Source organism: Acipenser ruthenus, chromosome 17, assembly GCF_902713425.1.
Source record: "Acipenser ruthenus chromosome 17, fAciRut3.2 maternal haplotype, whole genome shotgun sequence".
Lineage (NCBI taxonomy): Eukaryota > Metazoa > Chordata > Actinopteri > Acipenseriformes > Acipenseridae > Acipenser > Acipenser ruthenus.
The window spans coordinates 33,661,715-33,688,188 of NC_081205.1; the positions used below are offsets into that span (position 1 = coordinate 33,661,715).

Genomic DNA, 26,474 nt, shown 5'->3' on the forward strand with positions numbered 1-26,474 from the left:
GAAAGCAGCTGGATGTGCAGTGAGGAGAGGTTTGATTCACAGGAAATTAAGATGCATTCCTCCCAAGCGACTTAAACTGTCAGCTAACAACACAGACACACCGGTGTGCTCTGCAACTCCAAGGGAGAGCAGCTCCTATCCTACCCAAAGAAACCTATCCTTTCTGCAGGTGTGATGCACGTGCTGTGACTCGCATGATTTGATTCTGTTTTGCACCACGCCTCGATCCAAGCAAAGCCAGCCCATGGGCTTCCCTTCTCAATGTGTGTTTTAATAGCAAGCCTTTATTGTACTGAATAGTGTTGTGTAGACTGTAAATAACTGACCATTCAAGTAGTCTGATTAATCGATTGAAATACAAATGTATGCAGGTTTGAAGAACATTTTTGATGCTGCTTGTAGTTTCCTTTAAAAAGTTTGATAATCGGAATTAGGCAAAATAAATCAGAAATAGACAAATCAGAATTAGGCAATAATTCAGAACAATAATGTAGATAACAATCAGCGTTACAGGCTGGATCAGGAATAACCCAAACTCTGAGTGCAGTCTGGTGAAAAGGCTGGATCAGGAATAAACCAAACGCTGAGTGCAGTCTGATGAACAGGCTGGATCAGGAATAAACCAAACGCTGAGTGCAGTCTGGTGAAAAGGCTGGATCAGGAATAAACCAAACGCTGAGTGCAGTCTGGTGAAAAGGCTGGATCAGGAATAAACCAAACGCTGAGTGCAGTCTGATGAACAGGCTGGATCAGGAATAAACCAAACGCTGAGTGCAGTCTGGTGAAAAGGCTGGATCAGGAATAAACCAAACGCTGAGTGCAGTCTGATGAACAGGCTGGATCAGGAATAAACCAAACGCTGAGTGCAGTCTGGTGAAAAGGCTGGATCAGGAATAAACCAAACGCTGAGTGCAGTCTGGTGAACAGGCTGGATCAGGAATAAACCAAACGCTGAGTGCAGTCTGGTGAACAGGCTGGATCAGGAATAAACCAAACGCTGAGTGCAGTCTGATGAACAGGCTGGATCAGGAATAAACCAAACGCTGAGTGCAGTCTGGTGAACAGGCTGGATCAAGCAGAAAGGTGCTGACAATGTGGCAGCTTTAGCAGTGACGCCGAGCAGTCTGATTGTTACACATCTACACAGATAACACGGCAAGCTGAATTGTCATGGGAAGATTCACTGGTCAGAAGAGGATTATAATTCTAATTGTCTTAAATAAGCTTTTCATCAGATATCTTGAAAGCAATTACAGGTATCTTGCTGCAGATAAATTGCCCCCAAGCAACCCAGTATTTTCAGGATCGGTTTCTCTTTTGACCAGATATACACATTCAGATAGTGCTGCCAACACTGGCCGCTTGTAGAGCTTCCTTGAGCCGGTTCAACTAGACAGTGATCCGGAGCGGAGGAGAAAGTGTAAAATGGAGGTACATTGTTTAACAACAGACAACACGCCTTACCCCAGTTTGCATTCTGAGAAATATATTAAAAAAAAATATTCACGTATGAACCCTTGCATATCCCCTTCAGTCACACAGTGAAGGGGAATACATACATACTTCTACATGAAAAAAAAAAAACATTGCAATGATTGAATTGAGGTACAGAAGGCAACAACTGTAAGCAGAAGTTTATTGTAAAATGTAGACAGTGTTCATCTGAAACGGAGTGTCTGGAAGCAGCGAAACCATTGCTGAGGGAGTGCTATAATTATTTATAGAGGAAGTGCTTTGAAGATATCTCTAAATATTTACACACAGTGCATCTCTGAGTGACATTTGTGCTTGCTATACAGATTAGACTAATAGATCGATAAATGAAATACACTACTGCAGAAACCAGGCAGTCAGTGTTGCCTGCCACGTACCTGGAGGAGTCTGGTTGACAGGGACGCCTGATGCTTTCTGAGGCCTGAGGCTAACCACCTGAGTAGGGTGCCCTGTCTATAATAATACTGCTAATTACTCACAATGAATATTTCAATACAGATGCAGAACAGGCTCAGTAGAAAGTCCTCTGTATAGTTGAATACAGGTGTGAATATTGACGCAGGATAGTTCACATCTTATTTTTTTATTTTTGGTGCGTTTTTAATTTAAAAAACAAAGCAGTATTTTTTTCTATAAACAGTACCTTACACACCCTAATTAATGAAAACCTAATCTTGGGTTTTTGTAAAAGTGGATATACAGCAAACACATATATAAATCTATCCCATGAATAGCTCAAGCAGCGGAATACAGTGACGTGCGATCTATTCTGTGGCCGGGGCCCTGCTGGTGGATCTCAGCACTGCATCTCGGAGTGGTAGGCTGGCGGCGGATCTGCCGTGTGGTTCCTCTTCACACTGATCACCAGCATTCCTGCCTCGCTCAGGGCGCAGCTCACTGACAGCGGGTCCATGTCCTCTGGCAGCTGCACCTTGTGGGTGAACGTGTTGCTGACTGTCCCGTCCTCTGCCACCTGGGGAAGGAGGAGCTGCAGTTAAACCTGTTCCACCAGAGGAACGGGCTGCTGGTGTTAAAGAAGTCATTCAAACCCAATGATCAAGCCAGACTTCTGAACAATGAGTCTAACTAACTCAAAGGAGCTTCACTCACAAAGTGCTACAGTGTAGCAGGGTAGCAGCCTGCAGATATCACAGCAGCGCCTGTTCTTATACTAGTTAAGATTCATTTTGTGTTTCTTTTCAGCTATCAGCTGTAGAAACACATTTTCGCCTCCCTCGGTCTGTTTGTGTTACGGCTTTGCTGTAGCCCCCCCTGCTGCCCCCTCCCTCTCCCCCTCCAGTGCCTTTTGATGGTACCTGCTCAGCGTGGATTACGATGTGGTAGTTATAGGTCGTTACCACCACATCCTGGGGCTCAAACTGACTGACATCAGCGGACATTTGGTACATGTCTCCCACTGATCGGAGCGTCCCCAGACTGGCAGGGCGAGCAGACACGGGAGCTGCAGAGGGGAGAGGGGAGAGGGGAGCGGGGAGAGGGGAGAGGGGAGCGAGGAGAGGGGAGAGGGGAGCAGGGGAGAGGGGAGAGGGGAGAGGGGAGCGGGGAGAGGGGAGAGGGGAGCGAGGAGAGGGGAGAGGGGAGCGGGGAGTAAAACAAATATATCTAAAGTAAATTGATAAATCACACTTCTCATGTTGAGTCTGAATTTAGAGTCACTTTCCTTTCTTTTAAAACATAACACTTCAGTGAAATTATTCTTCCACTATTAACTATATCAGGCAAAGAGCTTAATTGAAGAACAAATTGAGAAACGTTTTGTCATGACTTGTAAAGTTTCTTTTAGTATTACTAAATATACCAGTGTTATTACAGGTACAGGTGATCATCATAATATATTACTAAATATACCAGTGTTATTACAGGTACAGGTGATCATCATAATATATTACTAAATATACCAGTGTTTTTACAGGTACGGGTGATCATCATAATCACAGATGCATTTTGGAATCAACCTCCATTCTTTTGCAGCTAAAGGTTCAACTTCCTCATTGAAGTGCTACTTCCAGTATATGTGCTATAACATTGCACTGCCCTGTATGGTTTTGTACAGACCTGCATATCTGAAGGACTCCCTGCACTGGCTGTGTCGGAGGGGGATGCTGTTGGCCTCGTCCCTGAAGTCCCGGTAAGCAGAGGACGGTTCCCCTGGAGAGCTTCCCCCTGGCCGGAACGAGCTGCTGCAGCGCTGTGAGCGATAGGAGGAGGAGGAGGAGGAGGAGGAAGACATGCTGCTGCTTCTGGAGGAGACGCACACACACACTGCGGCCTCCCAACAGCACGGCTGCTGCTGGGGTGCAGATGATGACGCGCTGGTCTTCATGTTTCCATAATAAGAAGTGCTCTTGAACCAGCAGTAATAATCCCCCAACCCCCTCCTTTACTGAGATTGCAAAGCCATTTAGTCATGGGGGCTTAAAAAAGACCTGGGCCCTATGGAATGAGTGATAACGCTGGCTTCTCTGATACGGCTCTGTAGTGCGTGCAGTGCTCATGGTAAACAGGAGATAGAGTGAGGTGCTTGCTGAGCCGCGCAGACTGCTGTGCTTGTCACAGGAGACACTTTGTGTAAAATAGCGTTTAGTCTCAGCGACCAGTTGGCCCAGTAATTCCTGTGATGGGTAACACTGGCCTTTGCTTGATAATCTGCAAAGTGCTTGAGCCCCCTTTCAAACAGTCATCTTATAGTGGAGCAACATTACCTTGCAGATGGAGGCTCTACAGCTCTGGCTAAAGGTTTTGCATCATCTTATAAAATGACCTAATTCTGCTTCATAAAGACGAATGAAACCTGCTCTCCACCAGCTCCCATTGCTTAGACTTATGTGTGTAACCTCTCCACCAGACCTCACCTCACTCCATTTCCATGGCAACGCATTACACACCATGAGAATAAGAAGATTGTGATCATGCCATTAGAAGCCCAGCCCCAGGTGCAGCAGTTATGCTAATGGCTCTGAACTGTCCATCAAGAAGATGAATGCTGTTTGGTGTGCGAGTCGCAGTTAGTTATTCCTGTGCCTGTCTGCTCATTTGAAACTGCAGCTTGTTCTTTTCTTTTAATTGTTTTTTTCCCCCTGTCTCCAAGTGCTATTTTTAAACAATGCATTCCAAGTACCACGATTGAAGGGAAGTAAGTCCAACCCATGCAACTACACCGTCTTATCAGACCACTTCAACTGAATGCTTTTCATATTTAATTGCTACTCTTCCCAATTCTGACAGCCATTCTCAGTAATACATTATATTATATATTTACTGCATTTATAGAACGCTTTTTATACAAAAGTATCGCAAAGCACTGTACAGTACATTTAGTAGGAATAGGATAAAGAGAGCATGTAGTAGCTCTCATATGTTAAAGTTCCTGTAAGGTAATCAAAGATAAAGCTCCCATAATAGCCTTAATAGGTCTAGTTGGTAAAATTCTGAGTCCTCCTTAATAGAAGGTGTCTGTGGAATCTCATTTCTGATGTCTAGTATTTTATTTTCAAAGAAATGTAAGAAGTAATTGCAGCTGTGAGAGGAGCCAATGCCAAGGGTAGGACTATTAGGGGAAGGATTAATTCATTTAACTAGGGTAGCAAAAAGAAATCTAGGATTATTTTTATTTGTTTCAATTAAATTAGAATAATATGATTATCTAGCCAATGCCAGCACCTTCCTATATTTAAACAGGTGGCCCTTCCATGCGATGTAATGAATGTGCAGTTTAGATTCCTGTCATCTCCATTCTAGTTTACGATCCTCATATTTAATCTTACGAGTTGTATCATTGAACCATGGTGAGCTTTTTTTTAAAAGACACTCATGAGTTTTGATTGATGCTACAGTATCTAAGATACCAGTCAAGGTGGTGTTGTAGGTATTAACCAGCTCATCTACTGATGAGGACTCAGAGAGTGGTAATGAGCTCAAGACATCAGAAAGCTTAACAGCAGTTGAAGAATTAATTACCGAGGATTTAAATGTACGGTCCACAGTCTTTGTAGATTATTATTTATTTCTTCTTATTTCTTAGCAGACGCCCTTATCCAGGGCAACTTACAATTGTTATAAGATATCACATTATTTTTTACATACAATTCCCCATTTATATAGTTGGGTTACTGGAGCAATCTAGGTAAAGTACCTTGCTCAAGAGTACAGCAACAGTGTCCCCAACCGGAGATTGAACCCATGACCCTACAGTCAAGAGTCCAGAGCCCTAACCACTACTCCACACTGCTGCCCTAGATACTGGCAGATTCACTTGAGAATGGCAAGATGATCAGAAATAGTAAGATCTAGGGTTATGATCTTAACAGCTAAACCACGAGAAATTACCAGATCTAAAGTATGGCCACGGTTATATGTAGGACTTTTGACATGCAGGATATAATGTAAGAAATCCAGATTATGATTATATGATTCAATGATGACTCCCTGTAGGAAAGCAGGTCAGTATCATAATAACCCAGTGAAGACATCAGTGTTGAGATCAAACCTCTCTACATCCATCCCTCTCCCTACTCACTGACCCACCGTGTGTCCCCTACTGTAATAACAGGTCAGTAGGAGCCAGTCAATGAGGCAAAATCACTCCACAAGGGTTTCAAATAACATTAACGACTTTTATTCATGGCAGCTGCTGAAACAAAGGAAATAAAGAGACAGGGAAATCAAAGAAGAGGAGAGCCATTTACTACACAAAACACTGAGCATATTACAAAGAAGTGCAAGAAGATAGCTAACAGTGTTCACAGTGGCACCTTCCAATAAACCTGGAGTCCCAAACCAACACATTACAGACAAAGAGAAAAAAACAAGATATTGTTCAATTGTAAAAAAAAAAATAAATAAATAAATCAATTTTAAAAAAAGAACTGCTTCCAAAGATAAATAGCCAAAGATGGCGACTGATTGTTTCCTAGGACACTCCATTTGATAATGCAATGTCAGTTTTATGTGATCCTCTCTTTAAAAACAGCGGGAGGGTTTCCAACATTGAGAGATTCTCAATGCAAGGGGCTATGCAGTCAGGTGAAGACCCTGAACTAACGGGACCTGTTTCTCACATAGTCTGCTTCTGTTCTTCAAGGAGGAGGAGGCAAGTCTTCAATGCAACAGAACTTCATTTTTCAAGCGGCTACGTTGGTCCTGGCAGACCCCCTCCACACATAACCCTGCATTGAAGAGCATTTCTGACATCGTGCAAATCAAAGGATCCCGGAAAGAAACGAAAACCACATGCAACACGTTTTAAACATGCTTCAGCAGATATAAACGTGAATACTTTACTCTGCAATGGTAGCAGTCCACGTAAACACTAACATGAGATTCAAATCAGCAGCTTTATGTTGATTCAGTGTTGCACGGTGTGAGGACCACGATTCAAGAACACAGAGTTCCATTCTGGGTCTCAGCAGTCTTTGTGGGGTTTCAAGGGTTCATGAATGTCTTTCTCCGAATCGGGGTTTTTGTTTCTGCTTACAATGTAAATGGTGATCTGTCACTCGAACGAGGGATACATTTTCCATTAGCACTTTCATCCTTTCCACAATCAAGCACTATGTGAGAAACAATGCCCTGAAAGGCAATGGAGCCCTGGGACTGCACTCTGTGTGCAAGAGCCGAAGAGCAACAATGAGCTGAATAAAGGCTCCTGTCGAAACACAAAGAAACCATTTGTTTCAGTTCGATTTTTTTTTAACCAATACAGTTTCAAAGCGAAAATGAGAATACCAAAAAAAGAAAGAAATATAACGACATGAAAAGAAAAGTAAATTGGATTCTTTCTGTTAGTAAAGACAAATAAATGTATGTCTTTTCTTTCTTTTTCTTGCATGTTTTTCTTCAGCCCTAACTTGGTCTCAAGCAATGCATTGACCCTGCAGGAGGATACTAGTAACTCTCCCAATGAAACGCAGAGCCCTGGAATGTTGATTATCCGGAATGATGCAACAGAACATTCCGCTGTGTGTCACAGTAACACGCCACCTACTGTACATTCAACACAGCTTTTCCTTTCTGTTCATGGTAAGCCCCCCATTTATTTTTCAGTGCCTTGCTTGCACATGATGCAGAGTACTAGGAATGCTGTGCTAACAACTGGATCTCAGATGTGTATGCAAGTACAACAAGAAATATAACAAAAGGGTGTGCCTTTCACTGCCCAAAGTGTGATCTCTAAATCTACTGTACTCTGAACTCCAAGGTCCAATAACATCTACACATACCTGCTGGACTAACCCAAAGTATGAAGTACTTATACGAGGTCTCGCAGAGGTTTGGATGCAATACTGAGAAAGCTCATTGTTCTGCCCGGGGTTTGCAGATCACAGGACCTGCTGTAGGATGCAAGTCCAGTCTGGATGATTAAAGAGAAAGAGATGGTTTGCCCTTCTGGGATTCTGTTTCTACTGTATATTGTTGAGATATTTCTGGGTATGTTATGTGTTAACCCTTTTTAAAAGTTTCCCATAGTAAAAGCATAGCCAAGTGTAATAAAGCATAGTAAAATATAGTGTAACCATGGGGAAAAGCATTGGAAGGGAGACTGCAAAGTCACTGTACAAATTTGCTGTGGTAAACTTCCATAAGGGAATTGTTGATCTTTTTCTGTCATTGCAATGTGAAGCATAGCGCTCTGTTACATCAGGGCTGGTCAGCAATGCTGTAAACAGTACAGGGAGTGGTTACCAGCGCAGGCAGGCTGTCCCAAGGCAGGGATCAGATCCATCCCCTCTCATGCAGTGGGCAGCTTCAGAATGTGATCAACACAAATAAACAAACAGAAACCTGCAAGCCAGGAGGACCGTCAAGTCTCTTTGTTTTCTCTTTGCTACTTCCAGATGATGCGATTTGCTCTGTACTTTGGGTTACTCCATGCAATGCCAGTCAAACAGCATCCAACTGGCATCCTACTCACAGGATCTGACATGTGGACTACTTTAGAGTCACAGATACTGCTTATTCTACAGGGAGAAGCACAGTGTGGGAATGCTGGTGTCACCGGGTACGGAGGAGATGTCCACTGCTCTTGACTCTCTGTTGAATGTGGCGTTTGGATGGATTGACATAGGAAAAGGCAGAGATGAAGGCACAGCATGTTACGTGTACCTGAGTTAATTAAGCGATCGTTCATGCATTGTAGCATCTGGGTGGCAAGGTTTGTGTCGTCCTGCATGTCGACTACAAACACAGTAACCTCTGCAGGTTACAGGAGAAATAAGGGAACTGCGATGGGAGCCCATGGGCATTTTTAGTACAGATACCTTTTGATGTCTACATGGATTTTGGGCGTATTATGTTTGTTTAACTCTCTAGATACTAAATGTTTCAATTATTAAAAAAAACTGAAAACAAAGTCAACAAAAACATATCCTTCTGTTGTTGGGTTGCCATAGAATTAGTAAACGGAATGTCCACAAACAGAATGCCCGCACTTAATCATATGATTCTACCACCATAGTATACAACTAACGTTCTGAACAACAAGAACAACAAAAAACAAACAAAAGACATAGAATGCTAGAATCATGATACATTACAGTTCGACACTCATATTTCTCCCAGAACATATATGCTGGTATTTGTTCATATAGGGTGAGGCGCTGAACTTTAAAAACAGATGATGGTCTTTTCATAACCCACTAGCATGCTGATGGGTGTGTTGCAATCACATGCATGCGCTGCAGTGCTCAGGATGCCTATTGTCTGAGCATCCCAATTTACTTTCCGATCATCATACCCAGCTGATCCACACTTCCTGTGTGCAGGGAACAGTAGAGCCCTTAAAGGCACGCAGACGGACTTCTCAACCCCTCCCAGCCCAGAGGCACTGCAAGCAGCAGTGAAACAAGCACAATCACTCATCGACTCCGGGGTTCAGAGATGTGCACACCTGAGCAGATTGCATGCCGGTGTTCTTGTGTTGGGTCAGGAGTGTCCTGATTGGAGAACTTCCCCATTCATCAGCACACCCTACCAACCAGGGCCTCACTGGTGGACTGGGGTGGTTTGAGAGGCACGAGCTGTGTTTGAATTTATATACCATTCACTTTTAAGAAGTTTAGTAGCTGACCTTTCATCCCGGCTATAACAGACTTGCATTGAAAAGGACATGACGATGACAATAAAAATGAATACCACAGTATTCTGTTTTTTTTTCTTTTCTGTAGACCATATCACACAGTGATAACAAATAAAAAACATCTCTACGGCAACAGTACTTGAAGCTTCGTGCAAACCACTGGACAGCAATGCTGCAGAAAAAATGCAGACGACGGATACAAAAATATAGAAAATCTGAACCAACACTTTTACTGCATCAGTGAAAACTGCTTTGATGCTTTGTTTTCTCTTTTTTAATCGAAGGTTGTTGTTTGTTTTAGACACTTGCACGTGTGTTTTTTTCACGTAAGAATCATCAGGCTATAATAACATGTTGAATGATATAAAACTAGAACAATAAAAGCATATTGCCTTCTTTGTTTGTGAGAAATATTTTAAAAAGACATAATCTTGTCAGTTTAGAACATTCCAGCATTTTCTTATAATCTTTAGTGAAAGGTTTATCTTTTGGCATTCCCAGCGTAAGCCATGCCACTTTGATGCTTTAGTTTATTCAGCCAAGGAAAAGAAGTTTGGGATGCAATGTCAAAAAGTCTTAGATGGGAGATGTTCTTGGAAAGAAACAACCAGGGGTACAGACCGAGCTTAAAACGTTTCAGACCACAAGTTCATTTCTGCACTTAGCATATCATGCAAGTTATCTGCTTGGGCCTTTGCATCAAACCCCAGGCAATTGGTTTGTACAAAAGGCAGAGCAAGTCAATCGGAACCCAAATGAAAAAAGATTGTTTGGACGCCTCAAGACAAAATATCAAACTCAGGATAAGGGGGCGGGGACGAAGTGAAGCATGCCAAAAACATTCAGGAGAGCAAGGAGGAGGGATGGACGATCATTCAGACATCTTCGTTCTCCTCCTCCTCCTCATCGTCGTCTAGAGACACCACTCCAGAAGACGCCACGTCCGAGACCTTTCTCCTGACTTCATAGCCGCTGTCCTCCTTGCACACAGACCCGTAGTCCTTGCAGGGCATGTCTTCCTCGTCCTCAGGAGAGAAGCACGACTCAGTGTAGGAGACAGAGTAGGAGGAGTCGTTGCAGATAAGGTGTCCGAGGTTCCTGAAGGCACTTTCCCCGCCACGCTGCAGCTTGGCCAGGATCTCCTCTCCACCGTGGAGGGCTCCAAAGAGCTTGGTGGCCAGGTCTGTGGGAGAGCCCAGGTCTTTCAGCAGAGGGTGGTCCTCCAGGCTGCACAGGCTGGAGCACAGGGTCTCGGGGGAGACTGTCTGTGACGAATCACTCTCGTGCTCGCAGGAGCTCTGTCGCATGCTCAGCTGTTGGCACATGTGATTGTGAAGGATATCCCGCAGGTAATTCGGATAGGGTCCCACTGCATCTGGAAAGGGATTAAGAACAGCAGCATGGTCACCTCTGCAACTAGAAGGGTTTCATCATGAGAAGGCCCTGCTGCTGCTGAAGAACTGTGTGAGTGTTGTGTGTGTACGTACATGTGTATGTGTGTGTGTGTGTGTGTATGTGCATGATCAATAATCACAGATAGATCATTGCTCCCTGAAAGTTCTTTCAATATTTTACCCATCATGAAAAAGTCATTTCCCTCAATAGTTTTTGCTGTAGTGCACCTGGTTACTGATTAACAATCCCAGCTGAGAGAGAAATAAACAGTCAGTGAAGCGCTACAGAAAGCCATGTGGTCTCAAGCCTCAAGTGAATTGGGATAGAAAAAAGGCAGCGGACTCTTTATTGTACTGTAATAAGATGACAGGCCAGTCTGCTGTACAGAAGTCCTTTCCATGCCTCCACACCATGCCTGTTTGGGATACGAAATGTATATCAAATTGCACCACGGAAAGGAAAGCATGTATCAGTATATTCTGAGGTTGTAAAAACAAAAAAAGAAATAGGTCACTAGGACAGCGGATTGTGTTGTAAAGCCTCTGCTATCCTGAGACTCCCTGGTAATTCAATGGAATCACACTCCTGCTGTACAGAAGAGAGTGAGTGAGTGCTGCAGCCCTGTCCCTGAGGAACTGATGACTGCAGCACTGAAACAACCCCCAAATATAGAGCATGAAAGAGATAGGAATCACACTCCTGCTGTACAGAAGCTTGATCAGACATCCAACTTTTTACTATTGACTTAATTAGTCACGCTTGAGCTAAATTGGACTTGCTAGACCTCAAGCCCAGGGTGTGTGTGACTGAGCAGTTACTGTGCATGTCTGTGCAGGATGGCCTGTCTGAGTGCTCTGCTATTGCGGCTCCATTTTAGGAGGGGCAATTTGGCACCTACCTGACATTGCTTGACATTAGTAAGGTGCCAGTTTTGTAATGATTTGGATTAAAAGACCATTTAAAAAAAGGTCCTCTGTTCTGATCCTTGTAATCTAAAGGATTTTGAATCGGCTTACATCAGCAGTAATCAATTTCAATTACAAACCTTGCTTCAAAGGAATTTAAGAAGAATGGTATATATGGTTAGTCCTGCCGCCCGCACTGTTCACAAGTGCAGTACACAATGTAACTCCACCAAGTTAGCTAGTTACAGGGAGCCCTTGTCATGAGGTGTTACTGGTGTTCCTAAAGCTTTGCTAGGTAATAGTAAATCAGCTGGTGCTGTAGTTACCGGCTGAATGGGGGCCTTCGCTGGCCGGGGCGAAGTCCTCATCGTAGGAGTCGTCATTGGAGTCCTCTCCGTCCACAGACGACCACGCTCTGAGCTTAGCCTCCGCAATGGCAAACTGCTCCGCTACACCTGCAATGCAGCGGGAATATCAGTCACAGGCAGGGAGGCTGCTGGGGCAGATCGATGCCAATAGGAAGGAGATCTCTCTGGCAGTTCGAGGTGGTACTTTTTCATTTGTTTATATCACAGCCATGATATTTCTTACATTTGCAGCGAGGTCTCGTGAGTGCATGTTGCAGCACACTCCTGACACACATTCCTTCTTTTGCAAAGCGAGATCACATGACAAAGTATTTTGTAAATTGTAAATGAGGCTAACCCCCTGGGTAATAAATCACTGAAAAGATACAATGAACTTGTTCCAACAGAAGCGCACACATTATTGTGGAAACACACTTACTTACTGTAGCAAACATTTACAGAAATATTGTCACATGCAATAGTTTAAGCCAGAGTAGATGCTACTGCTAAATAAATTTCAGCACCATGGTCAGTTCCTCCACTTAGTATGGAATGTATTCTACCTGCGGCTGTGTAGCTCTGATCCAGTCACTGCAGCACTAATGCTGCCTTGAGGGCAAATGCTCAGTTAAATTCAGTAACATTCCATACACTTACACTAGCTTGAGTTACATTTAGGGAGACTTGTGTCATTTCAGCCCACCGAAGGAACACACACTGCCTCGATGTTAGCGGATGGTGCACAGTAGAGATTTTGTTTAGCCTAACATTTGTGGTGTCCTGTTTTTCAGTACCTCTGGCAGATAGACAGATTGAGCATCTTCAAAAGAAGTCCAAACCCCCAACAGGCTTGCAAAAACTCTGCCAAAGAAGTCACTTGAGTATCAGACACCTCTCTCCCTGGAGACAAAGTCATGCGAGTATCAGACACCTCTCTCCCTGGAGATACGGTCACTTGAGTATCAGACACCTCTCTCCCTGGAGACAAAGTCACTTGAGTATCAGACACCTCTCTCCCTGGAGACACAGTCATGCGAGTATCAGACACCTCTCTCCCTGGAGACACAGCCACGCAGAGCAGACTATAGTCTTTTTTCTTTTTTCTAATTTGCACATCACAGAGATCCTGCTGTTAACCCCAAGACCATGAGATACAATGTCACAGATCCCTGTAGGCCAGCTATTTAAATTCTGCTGATCACCTGTGTTTCTGTTTCTCCTTAACGCTTACCTCCAGCAGCCGCTTCCTTCCACGAATGTAATGAGGTTTTAGAAGAGTCGCTGCAGTTGTGATTAATCTTTGTGACACTCTGACTAATGCGAGGAGGGCTGATCCAGGGACTTCTATCAGAGATTGTCTTCTGCTGTGGATTTCAGTTTGCAGGGCGACTGATCACCAGCTTTTCCTGATTACAGAAAGCTTCTTACAAAATCTTTATATTATGTGTTTTGGCTGAAATCAGTTCACTTGACTCACATTTAAAGATCCCCCCTCAGGGGGAATCTAATGAGAAAATGCACTGCCTGTGTAGTTCCTTGTTCTATAGCCCCCACTCGATCACATTGTCCAGAGGCGCATGATAGTTCTGTTAAATAAATAACTTTATATGGAATCTACCTTCCTCGTGTGTGTTCTGTAAATGTAAGGAGGAGGTGCTGTACCTGCTGCAAACCGCGCCTCCTGCTCCCCCTCTGATAAGTCTGAGTAGGAGTTGAAGTCGCTCTCGAGGGCCACGGGCGAGTCGATGGGCTTGCACCAGCCCTTCCACTCAATCAGGTGAGCCACCCTGCCCTGAGCCATCGCTGTGGGCTTCGTCACATGGTCCTTCACCACCTGGGAGATTCCTGGGGAGCAAAGCACAGCGGGATTTAGAATGCTGGAAAGAGGAAGAGAGAAAAGTAAAGGCAAAGTGAAAGGGCGGGGAAATGGAAAGAGGAAAGGAACTGAACCGGAATGGATGTCTTTACCATGCAAGGATGATCTGGCCAGAGCTGCAATCTCCTGGATGGTGAGAGCTCTTCTTGATTTAGGTAACATTTTGACAGTGTCTTCAACATTTACCTGTGGAAGAAATGAGCTTGGGGTTATAAAAAGTATTTGTGTGCGTTTTTACTCTCAATCATTATTAGCACCTTTGTTTTCTGAATGGAAAAAAAAACAATTAACCATCTAAAATGAATAAGAAACAACATAATACTTGATTGAAGCCCCTGAAATTTCTTGGGTGCATTTCTCCTTGCTGAATAAAGCGTGCTGCTGATGTATTGGAATATCTAGCCCAGTGTTTATTGCTGGCTTTACTGTTAAATGCTGATTATACACCCGCATGAGCAACTAGCAGCTGCATTCTAGCACTTCGAGAGAGGCATTCACAGAAGCCAGCAAAGTCTTTATGAATGGGATCTGTTTGTATCTCAGTCAGACAGGCTTGAGTGCTAATGCTCCAGCCAACTCTATCAGAACACAATAGCGATGGCAGCAGCACAGACGGGCTGGAATGAATCTGTTTACCACCCCTGTGTGCCACACTAGATTCAGCACCTGTCCTAACAAAGGAAGCCTTTGATTAACATAGCTGAAGTTCAAGGGTACTAAAGGGTTAATAGTACTCTACACAACTTCTAAAGTGCAGCTTCTAGCTCCAAGTACTTATGGAACTCTTACTGGTTCCATTAAGAACATACTGGATTTCAAAAGAACACACATTTAGAACACTGTTGTTCAAATGGTTCTTTATAGAACCGAAACAAAATATAGAACCTAAAAATAAAATAAAATGACACTCTTAGTGTAGAGTAACAATCATAATCCTTTATTTTAAATGCATTCTAAAAGAACAGGAGCTCCTGAATGCCTCACAGCTGTTTCCAGATCGTACTGAACCATTCTAAAAGAACAGGAGCTCCTGAATGCCTCATAGCTGTGTTTCCAGATTGTACTGAACCATTCTAAAAGAACAGGAGCTCCTGAATGCCTCATAGCTGTTTCCAGATCGTACTGAACCATTCTAAAAGAACAGGAGCTCCTGAATGCCTCATAGCTGTGTTTCCAGATTGTACTGAACCATTCTAAAAGAACAGGAGCTCCTGAATGCCTCATAGCTGTGTTTCCAGATCGTACTGAACCATTCTAAAAGAACAGGAGCTCCTGAATGCCTCATAGCTGTTTCCAGATCATACTGAACCATTCAAAGTTTTTTTTTTGTTTTGGTTTTTTTTTCGAAGGCAAACTTAGGGCGGTAGTTAATGCTCTATGAATATGATTTTTCTTTGAAATGCAAATAGAAAATACAAAAACAAATAATAATAATAATCTTAAATGAAAGCGCAGCAAATATATATTGCCGGTCCTGAAGAGCTCTTTTTAACGAGACTATATGTTACAGCAATGATATCCCTGACATGGGTACACCAATACACCGTGCACAAGGATGTGTGCGCGACTGGTCCTGTTTAAAACCCTGCCTCCTGGAGCAGCTGCACTTTGACAGATTAGAGTATTTTAAAATCATTTTCTGTTTGTTTTTTGTTCTTTTCTCTAGTGTGACTCGTGTAGTGCAGTGCAGGCAGCACCGATCCCCAGTGGATACGTTGAGTCTTTTTTTATTGCAGCTGCTCCTCTGCTGTAATGAAATGCAGTTTTGTGACAATCTGCCCAGGTGGTGATGGATATGAAATAGAAAATAACTCTGCATAACCCTTGAACCCTTATCCAACCTGCTGCAGTATTATGATAACTCTGCATAACCCTTGAACCCTTATTCAACCTGCTGCAGCATTATGAAAGAAAAGACACCTAGCTGATTTTTTGTGTTCTGGGAGGTGGTATTCTAACACGCCTGCGTATCAGCAACCCGCTGTACCAAACAAACTGGCATGCTGAGACTCTGCAAAGATCATCTCGAGACCCAGGCTTCAGTAACGCAGGTCGCCATGGCAACCCATCGATCTGCTGCTGTAGCTCATGACTAAATCAGGAAATCAGAAATTAACACCTGCCGACCACCACAGCGCGCTGCTCAACATTGAGAACGTTTATCTCCCCTGCCAGCAAAATCGAATTCACTGTAAAATAAACAGCAGAATATACTTATATAATCCTTGGGGTGTGGGTGTGGGGGGTTGGGGGTTGGGGGTGAGGGGTTGGGGGTTTGGGGGGGTAGGAGGTGTGGGGGTTTGGGGGGGTGGGGGGTTTGGGGGGGTTGGGGGTTGGGGGTGAGGGGTGGGAGGTTTGGGGGGGTAGGAGGGGTTGGGGGTTGGGGGTTGGGGGTTGGGGGTTGGGGGTGAGTGGTGGGGGGTTTGGGGGGGTTGGAGGTCTGGGGGGTGTGGCTGAGGTAGGTGGTTATACATGATATATAAACTACACGATTAGTATAACAGTTTTTTTAAGTTTTTTCTGCTGTAAATTGAAATCGATCGACACAGATAATTAGTTGAACATGTTTAAATTAACACAGTGATTAAGGACAACACTATGCTGCTAAATTACTTTGTAATGTTTGGGGGGGCTAACAGAATACACATGATTTATATACTGGTGAAGCATTTTGGCATGGTTTGAATTTGTCAAACCTGAGATCTAACATATCAGGTGCAGCGACAGTTTTGTTCAAACAGCTATGCAGAGATGCTGCATTGGAGTATGCAGGTCATGTGCTCAGTCAGATATTACAAATGCACACGTGGAATACGCTAAACACACGCTGTTAAATATTAAATAGACACTTTGCTGCAAAGTGCTGTTTTTTTCCTCCATGGTTGTGCAAGCATGTGTCCCATTCTAAATGGGTTAGTGCACCAGCACTGTACAAACATCTGGGGGAGTGCGCCGGCACCCTGTACTCACATCTGGGGGACAGCGCCGGTACCCTGTACTCATATCTGGGGGACAGCGCCGGTACCCTGTACTCACATCTGGGGGAGAGCGCTGGTACCCTGTACTCACATCTGGGGGAGTGCGCCAGCACTGTACTCACATCTGGGGGAGAGCGCCGGTACCCTGTACTCACATCTGGGGGAGTGCGTCAGCACTGTACTCACATCTGGGGGAGAGCGCTGGTACCCTGTACTCACATCTGGGGGAGAGCGCCGGTACCCTGTACTCACATCTGGGGGAGAGCGCCGGTACCCTGTACTCACATCTGGGGGAGTGCGTCAGCACTGTACTCACATCTGGGGGAGTGCGTCAGCACTGTACTCACATCTGGGGGAGTGCGTCAGCACTGTACTCACATCTGGGGGAGTGCGCCAGCACTGTACACACAACAGAAGAGATCAATAGTTTACGGGACACTGTCAATGCGTTTACACAGGAGAGACGTTACAGATGAGCAAAATATTAGCATTGCCTTCACTGGAGTGCACTGTGGTCACACGTGAGGGATGAAGTGTTCCTGGCTGTTTACTACAAGGAGAGAGAGAGAGGATAAAAGCAGGCGCTGATTCAGACTGTAGCCCAGGGTAACACAGAACAATGTACATCACAATCTGGAATTTTATTTAGAACCCTTTTAATTGTTCAGGTTCAAAATTGGTCATATTCAGCATTTGTGCATAACATATCCATTCTATAGTTCTATAAAGAACGACCAGACGTGATCTGGAAAAAGAGTAAATAATTGGAGTCCTCCTTTCACTTCGTTGTTATAGAAACCCCTGTGTTATGTAGAGGAAGACTTTTACAAAGATACTAAGTAAATATCAGCGTGTTGTAAACAGGACACTTTAAGCACACTCTGTTGTAGTCCACTGTCTCAGTGTTTAAATTAGAAAGTATACAGACGAGAAGAGGCCATTCGGCCCATCTTGCTCGTTTGGTTGTTAGTAGCTTATTGATCCCAGAATCTCATCAAGCAGCTTCTTGAAGGATCCCAGGGTGTCAGCTTCAACAACATTACTGGGCAGTTGGTTCCAGACTCCCACAATTCTCTGTGTAAAAAAGTGCCTCCTATTTTCTGTTCTGAATGCCCCTTTAACTAATCTCCATTTGTGACCCCTGGTCATTGTTTCTTTTGTCAGTTTGAAAAAGTCCCCTGGGTCGACATTGTCAATAACTTTTAGGATTTTGAATGCTTTAATCAGATCGCCGCGTAGTCTTTTTTGTTCAAGACTGAATAAATTCAATTATTTAAGCCTGTCTGCATATGAAATGCCGTTTAAACCAGGAATAATTCTGGTCGCCCTTCTTTGCACTCTTTCTAGAGAAGCAATATCCTTTTTGTAGCGAGGTGACCAGAACTGAACACAGTATTCCAGATGAGGTCTTACTAATGCATTGTAAAGTTTTAACATGACCCTTACTTTTATATAATGTACATCCGCGCACAGATCTGAATGGATGCGAATGTGTAAGGCAACCACAAGCGTAACGCGACTTAAAAAGAAAGAAAGAAAGCTAGGTTCTGTATTCAGCTTTATGTATTCAGCACAGCCACCTGCCGCTAACGCCCTGGGTAATGAGAAATAGGAAAAACTGTTATTCCTGAATCTTGAGCAAAATCAGCTGACATCGCGTGAGTGTCTGCAGCGACAGAACATGGCGCTACCTTTACGAGGGAGTTTATCTCCCGCCACGGAGCTCGAGCTTGACGCGCAGGGGACCCCGTTATACCGCAGTATGTTCTGATGTTAATAAAAAATAAAAAAATAAAAAAAATAATAATAATAATAATAATAATAACATTAAAAAAAAAAATAATAATAATAATAATAATAATAATAATAATAATAATAATAATAATAATAATAATAATAATAATAATAATAACATTCAAGACTCCACGCGTTTTCTGATAAATGTTAGTAATTACCTATATAAGGGACCAAGGTAGAAGCTGTATATAATATAATATGTGCAACACCGCATCTGCTATACAAGGCAGCTGTACTGCAGCTATGAAACGCTATCTCAGGGAAGTCGAGATGATGTAAGCCCCCGGTGGGTTACAAGAATCTCAACGATACCGACGGGCATGGACTTTCTCCTTTCAGTAATTATCACAGGTATAACATCACCGTAATTATCACAGGTATAACATCACAATAATTATCACATGTATAACATCACAGTAATTATCACAGGTATAACATCACAGGTAAGAAGGAGCGGCTATGTCTGAATCATTAGCTAACATCAGACATTTAACTTCGTGTGCAGCTCTTCTGTGGTTCAGAAACTCTCTGCAATTCAGATGTAAATAAAGAAATGTACGCGTCGTAATTGAATCATTATTATTTTTTATAGTAAACTACAGCCCCATCACCAGTCCATCAGACACACACACACACACTTACCTTGTTACTCTGCCGACAAACGCCACAGACTCGCTACCACGAGTCACGTACGAGCGTGTCTATTTACTTATGACAAGCCTCTGTATAAAAATAACTTTACAAAACTTGCTCCTGCAGCACATACTTACCAGCACACGCCTTGCTTAGCATACAGTTTCCTGTTCAATGTTATTGGAGTACTGTAGAACCTTCTCACACAGCCTCCCTGGCTCTACTTCAGAGGCGATATTAGAAAGCCAAAAAAGGCAGGCTGTGTCACTGGCATTATTTACTGGCATTCGTTATGAATGTATCATTGTAGATTACTTCAATAATCAGTCTGTTATTGAAGTAATCTACAATGATACATTCTAAAGGCTACAGCATACCAGGCATCGTGCAACACAAAGGGACTGCAGTGAAATGCATGCATGTGGCTACCCTGTGTGTGTGTGTGTGTGTGTGTGTATCTTACTACATTACAAAGGACACGAGTAAATACAAAGATGAACATTAAGAATAAGGAGACGCCTGTTTTCTGAGGGAACGTGTGTATACTGTGTTTGTGTTGCTGTGTTATTCGAGGTGTGTATACTGTGTTTGTGTTGCTGTGTTATTCGAGGCGTGTATACTGTGTTTGTGTTGCTGTGTTATTCGAGGCGTGTATACTGTGTTTGTGTTGCTGTGTTATTCGAGGCGTGTATACTGTGTTTGTGTTGCTGTGTTATTCGAGGTGTGTATACTGTGTTTGTGTTGCTGTGTTATTCGAGGCGTGTATACTGTGTTTGTGTTGCTGTGTTATTCGAGGCGTGTATACTGTGTTTGTGTTGCTGTGTTATTCGAGGTGTGTATACTGTGTTTGTGTTGCTGTGTTATTCGAGGTGTGTATACTGTGTTTGTGTTGCTGTGTTATTCGAGGTGTGTATACTGTGTTTGTGTTGCTGTGTTATTCGAGGTGTCTATACTGTGTGTTGCTGTGTTATTCGAGGTGTGTATACTGTGTTTGTGTTGCTGTGTTATTCGAGGTGTGTATACTGTGTTTGTGTTGCTGTGTTATTCGAGGTGTGTATACTGTGTTTGTGTTGCTGTGTTATTCGAGGTGTGTATACTGTGTTTGTGTTGCTGTGTTATTCGAGGTGTGTATACTGTGTTTGTGTTGCTGTGTTATTCGAGGCGTGTATACTGTGTTTGTGTTGCTGTGTTATTCGAGGTGTGTATACTGTGTTTGTGTTGCTGTGTTATTCGAGGCGTGTATACTGTGTTTGTGTTGCTGTGTTATTCGAGGCGTGTATACTGTGTTTGTGTTGCTGTGTTATTCGAGGCGTGTATACTGTGTTTGTGTTGCTGTGTTATTCGAGGTGTGTATACTGTGTTTGTGTTGCTGTGTTATTCGAGGTGTGTATACTGTGTTTGTGTTGCTGTGTTATTCGAGGTGTGTATACTGTGTTTGTGTTGCTGTGTTATTCGAGGTGTCTATACTGTGTGTTGCTGTGTTATTCGAGGTGTGTATACTGTGTTTGTGTTGCTGTGTTATTCGAGGTGTGTATACTGTGTTTGTGTTGCTGTGTTATTCGAGGTGTGTATACTGTGTTTGTGTTGCTGTGTTATTCGAGGTGTGTATACTGTGTTTGTGTTGCTGTGTTATTCGAGGTGTGTATACTGTGTTTGTGTTGCAGTGTTATTCGAGGTGTGTATACTGTGTTTGTGTTGCTGTGTTATTCGAGGTGTAGTCCAGCGTGTGCACGTGCTGGGGTTCTAATCATTCAGAGGCGTCTCTGTTACATTCATTATCTGTGAAACAAGCCGCACGCTCCAAGGCAATATAAATTACTGGCATTTCTTTCTGCCAGATCAATTGAAAGATAATCGTCACAAATGATGTTTTAAAAAAACAGAAAAACAGAAAGGAAACGCTGTGATAGAACCCTGTCTCCTGGCAACAGTAAACCCGGGCTGCATATTAATTGACACAGCGGATTTACCTACGCGTTTCTATTTGATAATACCAGTCAGCACGCTTTATTAACAGCAATATGCTTTCTCGAAAAAGAGACTATCCATCTATCATATATATAATGTGCTGGTGCATTGGGTTACTGCAGTTCAAAGCATGGCACATGAAAACGTTAGGGAGAAAGTGTATATGGCTACAGCTCCACGCCTCACTGTGATTTAGTGCTGAAAGTGAACTTGAGCTAGACATTGATCCACTATCACTATCAGCTGGAAGCATCTTCCCACATTGCCCGATCCTAAAGCCTACAGCATTTCCAATGGCAGTGTAAGATTGCCATCTCCACTAAGCATCGTGAAATCCTAAACATCCCATTAGTTCAAAGCTAGTACGAGCTATCGCTACACCACATTCCCGGCTCCCTCCCCGGTGGAAGTAAATAAGAAAGCCGAGTTCACAAGCAGTCTTCCCTCAGCAAATCTGTACTACGGCATAATACAATGTAGGGAATAGGCTCACCCTCCAGTCCACCACTAAAACCATCAAATAAAAAAGCAAAGCTTACCTATTGCCGTTTTGGAGACAATACAGCCCATAATCGACCGGATATTTAGACGAACAAATGAACCCTGGTTTCAGACAAGAACCATATCATCCCAGCGTACCTCATGAGCTTGTGATCTCTCGCTCTCCAAAAGATCCCTTTTAATTGTGCAGTGAAGCACGGCGTGCAACACGGATAACGCGGCTGGACAGCTTTCAAAAAGTCCGGTCTGTTTGTTTTTTGTTGAGTCGTTGCTTTACTGCTTTATTTCACACTGTTGTTGTCTGTCTTTCTTCACCACAAGCCCTTTGTGCTTTGCTGAGTGCTAAGTTACGTTCACCACGCTTTGCGCCTACGTCACCCTCGGCAAAGACAGTGCAGTGTTTTCAGCACCATGGGCGCTGGACAGCGGCTTCACAAGCGCGTTCAGCGGCATTGGCGGCGCGCTCTGTTCTCTGGACTGCACAGCCGGTTCGGTCACTGCCAGTCTGCGTTGTGCGTCGTTGTGGTAGCTGGTCCCTGCAGGCGGAGCAGCGGATTAGTGTGCATGAGTCTAAAATCATGAGCAGCGGCTTATAACTCAGACTCTGGATTTTCACTACAAGCGAGATCTTATTTCATTGGCTACAGTCACCATCCTTCCGGCCAATAGCCGAATGAGAAAAGCGCAGTGTTCAGTACAAGACGCCGCGCTACTCCTCATTAAAATCAAATTACACAAATACCGGCTGTCGAAATCACAACTCCGTTACAGCTGTGTTTCTTTTTCATTGGCGTTATATTAGCGTGTGCTTTTGTAGAATGCTGTCCTCTGAAGCGTGTGCCGTCAGCCGACCGCTTTTTTTTTCACTCTGCAGGCCAGCTATGCAGCCAACCCAGAGCTACAGCGTCGGAGGACAGCGCAACTCTGGGCAGCTTACAGGTAAACCCGAGGATACCCTGGCCGGCCTAAGCCCTCTGCGTGGGGGATTTTGGACTTCACCTGCTGCAGATGGGGTGTGAGGTGGAGGATATTACAAACACAGATTAACAGGAGATGCGAAACGCTACTCAGTTGCATTTCACTCCAGTTGCATACTCGCAGTCCTTTTCCGTGCGGCGACTAGCGTGAATACAAGTTTGCCGTTGCGCTTATTGAGAGATATACCGCTCTCCATCCCACCTCTTCTCTTCTCTACTCGTCAGTCACCTGCTCACTCTCACACAGGACCCCCAGTGGCAGACGGGATCGCTGCCTGCTTGTTTATTGATGGTATTAACAGTATTATAACAAATGTCAGAAAGTAATAGCGTGTTCTAACTGATATCATTAAAACGCGCCCCACTCCTTCCCACGAAAGAGCGAGGAAGGAAAGTTCATGCAGGGCGTTCTAGATCAATCTTTCTGTTCAAGGTCCAGAAGTGGCCCAAATTCTAGAAAGTCAGTTCCAGTTAAATTGCATATTTAATATCCATACTATTAGGGCTGTTGCATTCTCAATAGAACGGGATCATTTTATTAGCTTTCGACTATTTAAATTCTTAAAGTAAAGAAACATGTTGCCCCTTTCTAGTGAAGTCATTATTATTTAAAAGACTGGGGCAACCTCCACAATCCACTTGGAAAAATAGACAAGGGAAGGTATTTAAACATGCGCATCATGCACACACAGCTCTCCTCTGCGCACCGCCCCCGATACTCAATTCGATACGCGGATTGTATGAATACATGATCAAATGGAGGGAGGATTAGAGAGAGGAGTCAAGCGTCACTGTCAACATTCTCATCTGAAATCAATTAAAAGCGTTTGGCTCTTGGGCAAGGTGTTGTCTTCATACGGGTTACAGCGTTCCTCTAAAACAACACCGTATAATTAGTGCCGCTTATTTCTACCAACACGTCGAATAATTGGTTGTATTATATTTGTGTCAATGTGTATTAGTTTAAATAATTAATAATAATAATAATAATAATAATAATAATAATAATAATAATAATAATAATAATAATAATAATAATAATAATAATAAAAATAAAATACGTGGGGCGGGTTGCAGTTTTATTACCACAAGGAAACAGGTTAAATAAATGACACACACGGTTGATGTTGTCTCCAGTGAGCTCCGCAACCAACCACTGCATTGGCTGCCACGTCCTTCCCTCCGTGGGTCTCCTTGTCCACGAGCACCGATGACTGGACGTAACGCACTGGAAACGCTTATCCGTGCTGGTGACCAGGAGTTGGGAATGGGAACTCATTTAGCAGCCTCTTACTGGGCACGCCAGCCCGCCGGTATATAGAAATCACCGTTTACGCAAATAGGATCTCTGACAACAAACAGCTGGCTTTAGCCAAGGGGCGCCGCATTCTCTGGTAAATCCGTCCGCACCCATTCAAACTACAAAGAGAAGCATGGTGTGCGCACCACAGGGGGCTCAGTTGCACTCACGGGATCTATTTTATTTTGTGGTGCATGTCCAGTAATCTGTGTTCATTAAGCCACTCCTAATAAGCGGCGCAACCCGACATTACCTGTATCAACTTTGCGGATATCAGGCCTGGCGTTGTTGACGATCTTGTACCCAGGGTCGTTTCCATAAAGAAGGGTTGTATACGGCAAGAAATCCTTCCCACACACTGGGGATTTTCCTGCCGGCGACACAAGATAAAGACCCAAGTTATCACAGCAGCATTAATGTTACCCTACACTTGTATTACTGTGTCTCTGTTCTCATTCTCACGGTCGCACAAGAGAACACAGCCCACATATTAAAGACACGGCACGCTGCAGTTTGAATAGTATTCCAGAGGTCCCACATTTCATCCACTGGGATGCTAGTACAGAGGATGAGGGATTAGTATTTAATTTGAAATTGATGAAACCTTCGCTGTTTGGAAGTGAATTAATCAGGAGACGTATTAATGAGGTAAACAGCAAAGCAGTCATTAGAGAGAAAATTAATATCAGGGTGGATCTGCAGATAATCATTGTGATGGTAAGTGCATTGAGATTAATGTTATGTTGTAGTCAGTAGTCAAAAGTTTACATACCCCAATGGAAATGTATAATTTCTTGAAAACAAAGAATTTTAGGATAAATCCATTTCTTGTAAAAAAAAATAAAAATAAAAAAATAAATAGAAAAATTACAAGAAATAGATGTCTACAATTATTTAATTCACCTTTTTTTCCCCAAAACTCAAAAAATCCTAATTCAAAATTATTCTTACCATTTACTGATATTATACTATTGTCTCCAAGGTGCTTTGGAGCACTCATCCTTCCCTGTCACATACCCACAGGTGCTATCATGCTGTAGTACACGAGCAAAGGGCTAGAGGTTGTTTTTTAAATCGTCTTTCCGTGTAAATATAACTCTGATTAGTATTACACTACAATGCAGAGTGGAGGGCATTAGGGTTTAAGATTTACAGCTCAGGTTTCTCGAGGCAGTTACTTTGTATTTCTGAGCATGAATGAATTAATAAGAGTGTAATCCTTGTCAAGTATGTGCAACACACACTGCTGCTGAATGCAAAGGCAGATAGAGAGATCCAAGTCATTACAATATTATCATTTCATGAGCATCGTCTCCCTTTCATCTCTCTGGATGAAGGGGGAGCCCCTTCAGTACATTCTCACGTGCTGCTCCACTGACTAGCAGTTATAATGAACGACCTGGGTGAAGTTGGCTCTGGTCCTGCTGGAGGCGGCCAGGGCGAGTACACTCACCGTCTCCCAGGAAGAAGACGATGTTCCTGACCACGTTGGTGTTGTGCCGCAGACTCAGCGCTCTGCGAAGGGCGAGTCCTCTGCATTCTCTAGAAACTAAAGCTCTCCAACAGGAATGCTATGAAGATCCAGGGGGACCCCCAACACATACCGTTCTACTCGGCCCAGATTCATTATTACACCCACATAATAGAAAGAGTCTCCATTAACATCACTGTCTGGAAAACACACAGGCGTCAATTTAGCTACGGTTGACGAAGCCATTAGTAAGTTGATAAGGAATGCAGCTCAGCGCTCTCGTGTATTTTGTCTCTTGTTCAAGAGCATCACAGTACCACCACTAGAAGACAAGCCCCCTGTTCATTTGTTCTGCAACACGTCCATCAACACGTCAGAGCGCAGCATTTACACACATTCAGCATTAACCTGGACCGTACCTAACAGTCACACAGGACATTCCCACACTGACAATGAAACCACCACTTCCTGTGTGTCAGAGCGAGATTACCTGGGGCAGCAGCGGCTCCTGCACACCAGAGAGCACACCACAAAGACCGAACTCTAAACACCTTTTGATTTATTGGAAAGAATGATGGGTTTAATGAGAACAGTTAAACACGTGAAGCTATCCAATTAGAGAAAAAAAAAAACACACTGGAGAAATCTAAAATAATAAAACACGCTGCCTGCTGTTTACAGAACAAGCAGGCTCTGTGTCAGGTCCTGTGAGTAGGGTGTTACATTAAAGCAAACTG

At 43.5% G+C, this 26,474-nt stretch overlaps 2 protein-coding genes across 4 annotated transcripts; both read right to left on the reverse strand.

The window, feature by feature from the left end:
- Positions 1 to 1,600: 1,600 nt before the first annotated feature.
- Positions 1,601 to 3,838, reverse strand: LOC117423213 (heat shock protein beta-7-like). The gene is made up of 3 exons (XM_034038709.3): positions 3,571 to 3,838; positions 2,811 to 2,956; positions 1,601 to 2,467 (listed from the first exon to the last, which is right to left on the reverse strand). The coding sequence occupies exons 1-3, from the start codon at positions 3,836 to 3,838 to the stop codon at positions 2,291 to 2,293; spliced, it is 591 nt and encodes a 196-aa protein (XP_033894600.1). The 3' UTR covers positions 1,601 to 2,290.
- Positions 3,839 to 6,107: 2,269 nt separating this feature from the next.
- On the reverse strand, positions 6,108 to 25,963 carry LOC117422895 (protein FAM131A-like). Of its 3 annotated transcripts, XM_034038120.3 has the most exons (6): positions 25,720 to 25,963; positions 24,520 to 24,636; positions 14,205 to 14,298; positions 13,899 to 14,081; positions 12,216 to 12,344; positions 6,108 to 10,964 (listed from the first exon to the last, which is right to left on the reverse strand). In XM_034038120.3, exons 2-6 carry the CDS (start codon positions 24,583 to 24,585, stop codon positions 10,465 to 10,467), a joined length of 972 nt encoding a protein of 323 aa, XP_033894011.1. In that variant the 5' UTR covers positions 24,586 to 24,636; positions 25,720 to 25,963; the 3' UTR covers positions 6,108 to 10,464. The 3 variants fall into 3 exon arrangements, with proteins under 3 accessions (XP_033894011.1, XP_033894013.1, XP_033894012.1); XM_034038122.3 differs by lacking the exons at positions 24,520 to 24,636; positions 25,720 to 25,963 and adding an exon at positions 22,128 to 22,594; XM_034038121.3 differs by lacking the exons at positions 24,520 to 24,636; positions 25,720 to 25,963 and adding an exon at positions 22,028 to 22,594.
- Between the last annotated feature and the right edge of the window lie 511 nt (positions 25,964 to 26,474).